This window comes from Zingiber officinale, chromosome 10B, assembly GCF_018446385.1.
Source record: "Zingiber officinale cultivar Zhangliang chromosome 10B, Zo_v1.1, whole genome shotgun sequence".
NCBI lineage: Eukaryota > Viridiplantae > Streptophyta > Magnoliopsida > Zingiberales > Zingiberaceae > Zingiber > Zingiber officinale.
This window is the reverse complement of record NC_056005.1, coordinates 94,672,249-94,683,664: the sequence shown is the minus strand read 5'-3', so window position 1 is coordinate 94,683,664 and position 11,416 is coordinate 94,672,249. Positions and strand designations below refer to the sequence as shown.

Below are 11,416 nucleotides of genomic sequence, written 5' to 3'. Positions count from 1 at the left end.
GCCGGTGAAGACATGAGTTTAAGGTCACCGCTCGATCGTTGATGAAGATAAGGGTTTAAGGTCGCCGCTCGACCATTGATGAAGACATGGGTTTAAAGTCGTCGCTCGACCGTCGGGGAAGACATGGGTTTAAGGTCGCCACTCGATAATTGATGAAGACAAGGGCTTAAGGTCACAACTCGACTGCCGATAAAGATAAGGGTTTAAAGTCATCACTCGACCGTTGGTGAAGACATGGGTTTAAGGTCGCCGCTCGACCGTTGATGAAGACAAGAGTTTTAAGATCGCCGCTCGACTGCTAATGAAGACAAGGGTTTAAGGTCGCCACTCGACCGCTGATGAAGACAAGGGTTTTAAGGTCACCGCTCGATCGTTGATGAAGATAAGGGTTTAAGGTCGTCAATCGACCGCTGATGAAGACAAGAGTTTAAGGTCGCCGCTCGACCGCTGATGAAGACAAGAGTTTAAGGTCGCCGATCGACCGCTGATGAAGACATGGGTTTATAATCGCCGCTCGACTTATGAGTCTAGAATGCTTGCAATTTTATTCATATTTGTCCTGCATTAGGAAGACATGCATGCACATACAGGTAAATATAATCATTCACACCTCTTACCCAGCCCTATAGGGTTGGAGGTGGTTCGCACTCCACGGACGCTCGAGCCATCTTCCGTCTTCGTCTTCCAGATAATATGCTCCCGAGCGGAGTTTCTGCACGACCTTATAGGGTCCCATCCATGGAGCTTCGAGTTTGATGATGTTGTCGACCAATTTTATCCTCTTCTATACTAGATCGCTGACCTGGAAGGACGGCGGGATAACCCTTCAGTTGTAGCTCTGTTTCATCTGCTGTCGGTATGCCATCAGCAGAACGACAACCTTTTCTTGGGCTTCGTCGACCAAGTCTAGCTCCATCAATCTCCACTCGCCATTCTCCTCGTCATAGTGTTGCACCCGATCAGACTCCACTCCGACTTCCACCGGGACTAGTGCTTCACCGTCGTACACTAGATATAATGGCGTCACGCCAGTCGCCTCCTTCGGGGTCGTGCATAGGCCCCATAGGATGCTAGGAAGTTTGTCGACCCAACTGACTCCTGTGTGGTCGAGCCGAGCTCGCAATCCTCTGAGAATCTCTTGATTGGTGACTTCCACTTGGTCGTTTCTTTGGGGGTAAGCCATCGAGGTGAAAGCTTGCTGGATACCATAGCCTTCGCACTATTCTTTGAGACTTCGTACTATTCTTAAAGCCTCCGACCAGCGAATTGCCTCCCATTGTCTGAGACAAGCCTTCGGGGGATGCCGAACCGCATAAGATATTTTGACAGATGAACTTGATGATCATCTGTTCACTTATCTTTGCCAAAGGTTCGGTCTCCACCCATTTTGATAAGTAGTCCACAGCAACGAGCAGGAACCTCCGGGGAAACGGTCCCACAATGTCCATGCCCCATTGGTCGAACGGGCAAGACACCATGGATGTTTTCATCTCCTTGATTGGTTAATGTGGGATGTTATGGTACTTTTTACAGGATAGACAGATGGCTACTATCCGAGCGACATCCTTTTGGAGAGTTGGCCAAAAATATCCGGCCAAGAGGATCTTTCGAGCCAGCGAACAACCGCCCAGATGGCTTTTATAGGAGCCTTGGTGCACTTCCTGTAGGATGTACTCTGCATCCTTTGGTCCAATGCACTTAAGTAAAGGTTTGGAGAAGACTCTTTTATATAGATGATCTCCGACCAAGGTGAACCGTCCGACCCTCTTCTTTAGTAGCCGCGCTTCCTCTCGGTCGGCCGACGTGACACCTGATTAGAGGAATTCGATCAGTGGCGTTCTCCAGTTGCTTGAGCAGACTACTCCCTCCATCTGGTCAATGTGCTCCACCAACGAGACCTATTTGATCGACTAGCTGATCATAACTGGTGATAATGAACCAGCTAACTTAGCCAACTCATCTGCCGTTTGATTGTCTGATCGAGGGGATCTTCTATATAGTGACCTCTTGAAAATTTACCTTTAGCTTCTCGAAGGCTTCTGTATATAACTTGAGTCGGGAGCTGCTAATCTCGAATATCCCTGATTGTTGTTGGGCGGCCAACTAATAATCTAAGTGAATGAGGGCTTTTGTGGCTTTGACATGTCGTTCTACCTATAAGCCGGCTATCAAGGCTTCATACTCACTTTGTTGTTGGTGGCCCGATAATCCAGCCAAATGGAAAGTTGCATCCGATCTTCTTGTGGTGAAATTAGTAGAATGCCGACCTCACTGCCTTATTGAGTGGGCAAATCATCGACATATATTCTCCAAGTTGTTGTCGGCTCGGTGTTCTAAACCTCTGTAACAAAATCATCCAAGGCCTGAGCTTTGATCGCCATTCGAGGTTGATATTGGATATCAAGCTCGCTTAGTTCGGTTGTCCATTTGATTAGTCGCCCAAACGTTTCTAGGTTGAGGAGGACTTTTCTCAGGGTACTGTTCGTCATGACAATGATCGGGTGAGCAAGAGACTATGGACGGAGTCTCCGAGCAGCAAACACCAGAGCATAAGTTAACTTTTCCAGACCAGTGTAGCGAGATTCTATTGGTGCAATCAACCTCTAAGGTTTTAATATCCGACAAATATGTTTAATGGAGCTTAGTCTTGGAAAGTGCTAGTTATAGGCTAGGCAAGGGAAATCTTGGTAGATCGTGGAAGCCAGGTGGATTTGATAGGTCTGGAGGACCTGATCCCTGGGTAGCCGAATACTGAGTCCTTGTTGTAGGCTAGGGAAGAGAAATCTCGGTAGATCATGGAAGCAGGTGGATAGGTCTGAAGGACCTGATCCCTGGGTAGCCGAATACTGAGTCTTGATGAGTGAAGCTAGGTGGAGAAAACCTTAGGGGGTGATAACCTAAGGTTCTGGTGAGTGAAGCCGGATGAAGAAAATCCTAGGGGAATAACCTTAGATAACAAGAAGTCTTGGAGGAGTGAACTTCAAGCAAAGTTGATCGGATGGTTTCCAATCGACCACGTGCGGTCGACCGGACCAGCAAGTCTTGGTAAATCTAAGTTTAGTTTTACCATAGCATTATGTATTACTATTATGGTTGCTGGCTATGTAGTATTGCAGGAAAGGCCTTAGTGGATTAGGTGATCAGATACTGAGCAGAGAAAGTCCAAACAAGTATGGAGGACCAATGTTTGGCAGGTAAGTTGTGGTAAGCAACTGGAGGAGTGACAGTGAGATCATGTTCCTAAAAGGAATAACCTAAAGTCGTTGATCTAACTGAAGAAACGACGAAAGTTTCCAAGTTGAGATCAAGACAGTTGAACTGTCTATTATTATTACTCATGCATTTATTATTACTGTGCTAATATATATTTTGCAAGATTATTGTCTAACACTATTTTATAGGTTCGGCTTGATCGGTTGACCTAATCAGATGATCAGTCGACCGAACAAGGCAAACTCAGTGCAGATATTTGTTCAGACCAAAACTGAGTAGGGTCCAATCAAAGCTTGATCGGTCAACTAAACAAGGTGATCAGTCGACCGAACCCTGATGACTCAACACAATTTAGATCGAGCGAAAGTAAAGAAGGAAAGCTTGTTGATTGGTCGATCGAACACAGGGATCGATCGACCGAACGATCATCACATTAAAGGCGTAGTAAGTGCGAATCTCGACAAATCTCGACGAACAGGGAAGAATCCTGTTCGGTCGACCGAAAAGAAGGATCGGTCGACCGAACCCTTAATGGTCATTAAATGCCTAAGATCGAATCAACATCAGATCTCAACGAAGATGGAAGGGAGCTGGTTCGGTCGACGACTCTTATAAAAGTGAGCTCAAGGTCCGAGGCTGTGCAATGAAGCAAGAAATCTGTTCGAAGTTCATCTCTGTGCAAGTTGTAATTCATGCTATGACTACTCATCTACTGCTCCAAGAAGTGTCGACCGAGCCTCAACTTTTATATACTGTGGGTATAATTTTCTTTTGCTTGCATTGTACTTAATTCAAGTAAGATAGTAGGTTGTTACTATCTTACTCATCTTCTTATATGCACTGCTTCTTTCCAAGGTTTTCGGAAAGAAGAGTTTTAGTGAATTGCCTAACAGTGCGATCAAGGATCGCGAGTCTTGGAGTAGGAGTCAACCTAGGCTTCGAACCAAGTAACCAAACGAGTCATTTACTTTCCACTGCATATTTTGATTGTCTTTAAAACACGAAAAGAAAAGTTTTTAGAGTGTGATATTTACCCCCCCCCCCCCCCCCCCCCCCCTCTATCGCACTCTTTCGATCCTACAGATTCAACATCTTTCAATATATGCCTTAAAAAATACATAGGTTGTTGTTCAAGGTCATTCTGCTTGACCAATACCGATCCGACCACATGCTCGGTGGATGTTAAATAGATTCAAAGAGGCTCCCCGGTGCTCGGCTTGGCTAGCACAGGCAAGGAGTTAAGATACTCCTTGATCTTTTCCAAAGCTCGGTCGCACTTTGCGTTACATTGGAATATTGTAGCTCGACGCAGTACTTTGAAGAATGGAAAACTTCGATCAAACGTCTTAAAAATGAACCTTGAAAGTGCAGTGATCTGTCTAGTCAGCCGTTGGGATTCCTTCAAATTGTGAGGCGAAGGCATATCTTGCAGAGCCTTCACCTTACTTGGATTTGCCTCGATCCCCCGCTCGATCATGATATGCCCGAGAAAATGACCGCTCTTTGCGCCAAATAGGCACTTGTTGGGATTCAGCTTCAGTCCATAGGTTCTTAAAGTTTGGCACGTCTCCTCGACATTTGTACAGAAGTCTGCCACTCGGAGAGATTTTATTAGTATGTCATCGACATAGACCTCCATGTTTCGGTCGATCTGCCTTTGGAATAAAGGAACACTTTATTCATCAGTCTTTGGTAGGTTTCTCCTGTTGGGACCTTGACACTGCTAGAGGGGAGTGAATAGTGTTTCACCCAAGACGTCGCTTCCTATAATGGTTAGTGTGCACAACGGAAATACAAGACAAACATTAACAAAAGAATGCAAACCTAACACGTTGTTTAATGTGATTTAGAGATGAAGCTCCTACTCCACGATTATCCATAAGGTGGATGATCTTGATCCGCCAGTGGATGACTCCCAAAAAAACCTCCGGCTAGCTCGAGTAGCTCCTTGTGGGTGGAGAAATCTCGCCACAAACTCGCACAAGTTCTTGATCACTCAAGAAGACCTTGGAGACTCTAATAGGGGTTAACCACCTCTATCTTCATTAATCTTGTCCAAGCACCCCGAGCTCTATTAAATAGAGCTTGGGAGGAAACACCTAGCTGTATTTCCCGCCACCAATTGACGGGTAAAACCATTAATCAACTAGTACTAAGTGGAATTCGATCGTTACAGACCAACGGTTCGATACCAGTCGACTGGTTAAAGTATCAATCGGCTGCTCCACATGGGTTGAGTGAACAGAGGCATTCTGTTCGCTAGCAGTTGAGTGATGAAAACACCAGTCGGCTACTACAGAAACTGCCACAGTGAAACCCTAAACCTAGAATTTTGTCCTGAGTACAATCTCTCATTCACTCGTCCTTTCTTGAACAACCTAGACCTAGCCTTCTAACCTCCTCTATTAACCTCGCGTCCCTCGGATGTCTCCCCATCCTTCACGCCTTACCTTCTGGAGCTTCCTTCGGCCTTGTCCTTGTTGTTGGGTCTTCCTTTGCCAAGAGGTCATGCCTCCCAGACTTCATTAATTGCCAAGTCACACTTTGACTTACATTGCCAAGACTACATGCTTGGACTTACGCCACTAAGAATCCTCTTGGACTTTTCTCCTTTGCCAAGATTACACTTGGATTTTCCTTGTTGTACCTGTATCCTTCACACTCACAATGCATATCAAATATAACAATAAATCTAACTTAAACCTTTACCCAAACATCAAAACCTAGGGTACCCAGATTGCTCCAACAACTCTGGCATTTTTCAGTCCGAACGACATGACGCTATAGCAATAGGTTCCATCGGTCATGATAAAACTGGCCTTTTCTTAATCTTTTTAGGTGCGCGGTACTTGGTGGTAGCCCTAATATGCGTCGAGCATGCATATTAATTTGTAGCCTGTTGTGGAGTCCACCATTTAGTCTATCCTAGGTAACGGATAGAAGTCCTTCGGACATGCCTTATTTAAGTCATGGAAGTTGATGCAGACCCACCATTTATTGCTCGGCTTGGAGACCAGTACCACATTAGCAAGCCAACTTGGGAATTGGACTTCCTGTATATGGACAACTTCTAGTAATTTTTCTATCTCCGCCTGGATGATCAAATTCTACTCTGGGATGAAGTCTCTCTTCTTTTGCTTAACCGGCTGGGAGTCCAGTTGGACATGTAGCACGAGCTGAGCCATGTTCAGAGAAATGCAAGACAATTTGTGCGGCGACCAGGCGAACACTTCATAGTTTCATCTGAGGCAAGCGACCAACTCTGATTTTTTTTCTAGCTTTCTAGATTGGCGGCAATAAAGGTTGTCGCCTTCGATCGGTTTGGATGGATCTGAACCTCCTCCTTCTCATCATAGACTAGAGCAGGAGACTTCTCCATGATAGCGCTCACCTCCAAGCGTGATGTCTTCCGGGCGGCTCGTGCTTCCCTTCTAACCATCTCCACGTAGCAACGTCGGGCGGCCAACTGATCGCCTCTAACCTCACCCACCTTGTCCCCACCGGAAACTTGATCTTCTGGCAGAAAGTAAATACCACCGCTCAGAACTCATTCAGAGCTAGTCAGACTAGAATCACATTATAGGAGAATGACGCATCCACCACAATGAAATTGGTCATCCGTGTCCTCTTCAATGGCTCTTCCTCGAGTGAGATGGCCAGGCGCAGTTGGTCGATCAACAACACTTTGTTGTCTGTTGATCCTGTCTGAAATCTGCGAGGTGATGCGCTGGCTCTGGTGAATGACGGTTTCTAATGAAGATGAACTCCTGAAGATCTGGAAGAGCTCGTCAACGATCCTACTCACAATAAGATGAGCCAATAAAGCGCTAGTGACCTAAGATCGGGGTGGGGATCCTTGGCCAGGCCCCCCAATGCTCAAGTCAGTTCCTCTCTTGAAGGTGGAAGAAGAAGAAGAAGAAGAAGAAGAAGAAGAATACGAAGTACAGTAACTAAAGTACTTGGAAATAGAGCTTTGGATACTAGAACTTGCTTACCTTGCCAACAGAGAGGATTCCCCTTTTTATACTATCTCATGTAACCTCTATAGTCATAAGGTGGTCTGTGGTTTGTTAGAGTTTGTTAGAAGATGAAGTCATCCTCTAGACTTCGTGTAATAATCCTTTAAGGAATCTTTTTTGCACCCTAGATATACCTCTTTTGTCGTTTATGACTCATATTCATGATGAAGTATGCATAGGACCACGTCACTATAACTGGAGAAGCTTCTATAAGATATTTCCCACCAAATTTACCAAGCTATCATACTTATATACTTCTGTTAAGCATGTCTCGACCGGTCATTCAAGCCAGCCATGTATATATTGAGAATATCTTCTGTTGAGCATGTCTCGGCTGATCATTCAAGTCAGGCATATATATATTGAGAATACGTTCTGTTAAGTGTGTCTCAGCCAGTAATTCAAGCCAGCCATATATATATTAAGAATACCTTATGTTAAGCATGTTTTAGCTAGGAATGTATCATAAGCTTTATGAGGCTAAGCAACTTTACGCTTGGTCGGGCTTTGTCAGACTGAGCGCCTATAAGCATATTGGTGCTCGCTCGACCTTCACTCGGCAAGTAATATACTAGAAGCTGTATAAGGCTAAATGCCTTTACGGTTGGTTGGGATTTTCCTGATAGAGCACGTGTAAGCACATTGGTGTTCACTCGGCCTTCACTTGGCCGGTAATGTACTAAAAACTGTATAAGGCTAAATGCCTTTACGCTGGGTCAGGCTTTGTTTGACCGAGCAGTTGTAAGCACATTGGTGTTTGCTTGGCCTTCACTTGTCCAATAATATGCTAAAAGCTTCTATAAGGATAAATACTTTTACGCTCAGTCGGGCTTCACTTGACCGAGCGCGTGTAAGCATATTGGTGCTCGCTCGGCCTTCACTCGGCCGGTAATATACTAAAAGCTGTATAAGGCTAAATGTCTTTACGCTCGGTCGGGCTTTGTCTGACCGAGCGTGTGTAAGCACATTGGTACTCACTCGGCCTTCACTCGATCGATAATATACTAAAAGCTGTATAAAGCTAAATGCATTTACGCTCTGTCGGGATTTGTCCGACCAAGCGCCTGTAAGCACATTAGTGCTCACTCGACTTTTACTCAGCTGGTAATACACTAAAAGCTTTCATAAGACTAAATACCTTTATGTTCGGTCGAGCTTTGCCTGACCGAGTGCGTGTAAGCACAATGGTGCTTGCTCGGCCTTCACTCGGCCGGTAATACACTAAAAGCTTTTATAAGGCTAAATACCTTTACGCTCGGTCGGGCTTTGCCTGGCTGAGGGTATGTAAGTACATTGGTACTCACTCGACCTTCACTAGGCCTATAATGCACTAAAAGCTTCTATAAGACTAAATACCTTTATGCTCGGTCGAGCTTTGCCTGACCGAGCACGTGTAAAAAGCTTTTTATTTGGTTGTTCATCATCCTATTAATTATACATTCACCCAGCTATATAACCCTCCTATCTTTCTCGATCATGGCCTCTACTTCATTTGCTAGGCCGCTCCATCATAACCCATATCACTAGCCTCCCCTTCAAGTCTAGTTGAAGGAGGTATAACTGACTGACTAGACACGAGTCTCAATTTTATTTGTTTGCTCTACTCGTATAACTTATTATTCTATGCTCTCTTTTTTTTCTTCTCTTTTAACCATATCTTGAGAGTCGCGTAATTTTTCAAAATTGTTTCATCGGTAATTGGCCCTTCAACGGAAAGAGAATGTTCGAAGATATGGCATCTCAGCATATGATTTGGTCTGTTCTGTCTATCATAAATGTCTTTTTATAGGTGAGCGCCATGTAGTATTTTTTCCTATTTCTTGAAGCAACCTTTAACATACTTTTTTATCAATGTCCCATCACATTCTTGTAAGTACCCCGCGGAGGTTTTAATGTGATCAACCAAGTTAAGTTAGGTTCTGTTGTTGTTTGATGCCTTGTGTCTAAGTGTGCAGGAACTTAGAAGCACAAGAAGTCGGGCAAAAGACACAGCTAGTGTGAAGGATGACACGGGAGAGGGTCGACGGGCTCGGTGCGTTTGAGTGACGAGGTGCTGCGGAAGAGTACGTGAGCGGACGAGAAGGAGGCGTGAGGCGTTTCCAAGGGACGAGAAGCTAGAGTGGAAGGTTGCTCAAGAAAGCTGGGAATTGGGTTCGGGTGGACCCTATTCCGGATGGCCGAAATCACCCAAACGAGCGGAGCCGAAGCAAAAGACCCGGACCGAGGTAAGCAGAACCGGAGCAGAGGGCCCGGATCGAAAAAGTCAACTATGTTGACTTTGTGGGTTCGGGCGCCCAGAACCCTTCCAGGCGCTCGGACCCCGAATTTTATCATGATCGACGTGGGTGTTGACCGACGCGGCGATGATAGAATTCTATCCCACTCCAAGTACCCGGAACCCTTCCAAGCGCCCGAAAATGAGCTATAAATATAGTCCTAATTTCAGTAGTTCAGATAACAACTTGTAAATCATTCTCTTTCTGTTCTATTTGATTGTGAGCTATTAAGGTTGTAAGAGGCTACTCCATCCGAATAAGATCTTCATAAGTGCGCTTCATTTTCCTTGGATTAGCAATCTTCTGATTAGAAATCAAGTAATTCTCTTTGTGTCTCTGTCTTTTTAATTAGTCTCTTATTTTTTAATACGAGTGTTCATAATTAAGCTATAAGTCGAGAAAGGATTGAGTTTGTTTGTGCAAGACAATTCACCCCTCCCCTCTTGCTAGCCACCAAGAGACCAATAATTCTTATTAGCAAATCAACGCTTCTCCTATCACAAGCCATTTTAATTTAATGGTGATCCTTATACCACCCTAAAACTTTAAATCTTTTTTTATTTCTTTACTCTTCGTCTTCCTCGACTCACTTTCTGGTGATTCTCTCTTTTGACTTTCTCCAACACCCTGCGCTTCTTTATCTTCCCCGACCTTCTTCTGCTACCTCCCTTCCTTAAGGACCTAGTAAGTCGCCTATCCCTTAAGTGTTTCTATTTTTTGTCATGGCTGAGGAATCACTAGTTCCTTGGTACCCTCAGACTCATTCCTCCTTTAGTATCACCGATCGAATTTCCATTCGTTCTCAGTATGAAATTCCTAAAGAATACCATATCAAGGTCTCGCAACCTGATGCTTATCCCCATCTCCCTCCTGATAACTATGTTACCTTCTTTAAAGATCAATTAGTAGCAGGTTTACGCTTTCCTATTCCTCCATTTTTATCGAAGATAAGCCAGTATTTCAGTATTCCTTTACAACAATTTATCCTAAATGCTTTTCGATATTTATGTGGGCTATATATGTTATTTCACCTTTTCAGTATCCCTTCTACTCTTCAAAATTTCTTCATATTTTCCTACCTTAAACAAATCAGAGATGGGCATATTCCTTTTCCAATCCCGTCCTAAAATTCTTACAAACATGCCATCATCCAACAAGGGTTGGAAATCATGCTTCTTTCTCATAAAATTTCCTAGACCTATTGCATGGTCTACCTTATGGCAATCTTCTTTCCCCCCTCTTCCTGATATAAAAGAATTTTATCAACAACCACTCTTCTTTGATTATTCCAACAAATTACTTGGTCACCGCTTTTACATCAACAAATGGATACGTAGTGATCTTCTATACCTTTTTGGCCTGAGCCCTGTTCAAAAGAGATTGTAATGTTCCTTTGGTAAGTCTTGACATTTCAATCATTACTCTTTTACTAACTAAAGTACTCTTTTATTTATTGTAGTGGATTATGTATTTGAAGCTCTAGTTGACAAGGAAATCAGCTTGGAAGAGGAGGTATTATTGGCCAAGGAACAAGAACTTAACGCAGAGCTTAATGTTGAGCAAGAACAATCTTCTACTGTTCTTCTGCCTAAACCTTTCGTCCAGCCGACGACGGCTTCTAATTCTCAAACCATTCCCCAGGAAACCCCCACAAATTCACCTCCATTACCAAGGACACCCCTTTGGAAATACCAGAGAAACTACTAGAAGTTATTCCTATGAGAAAATGCCCTAGACGTAGATTAACCTTAGCGCCCCTCCCCAAGAAAAGGGCTACTTTTGTCCCTAAAGATGCAGTCCAAGGGGATGTTCAAACCACTTCTCCTGAACTTACCCTATCTTCCTTATATCCTATTCTCGCTTCCCCACCTATTCAGCCACAAGAAGACCCCCTAACTCATAGTACTA

The 11,416-nt window shown here is 44.1% G+C and overlaps 1 protein-coding gene across 1 annotated transcript; it reads right to left on the bottom strand.

Annotated features, from left to right (window-relative positions):
• Nucleotides 1–826: 826 nt before the first annotated feature.
• On the bottom strand, nucleotides 827–1,183 carry LOC122029283. The gene has a single exon (XM_042588218.1). It carries the CDS (start codon nucleotides 1,181–1,183, stop codon nucleotides 827–829), a length of 357 nt encoding a protein of 118 aa, XP_042444152.1.
• Between the last annotated feature and the right edge of the window lie 10,233 nt (nucleotides 1,184–11,416).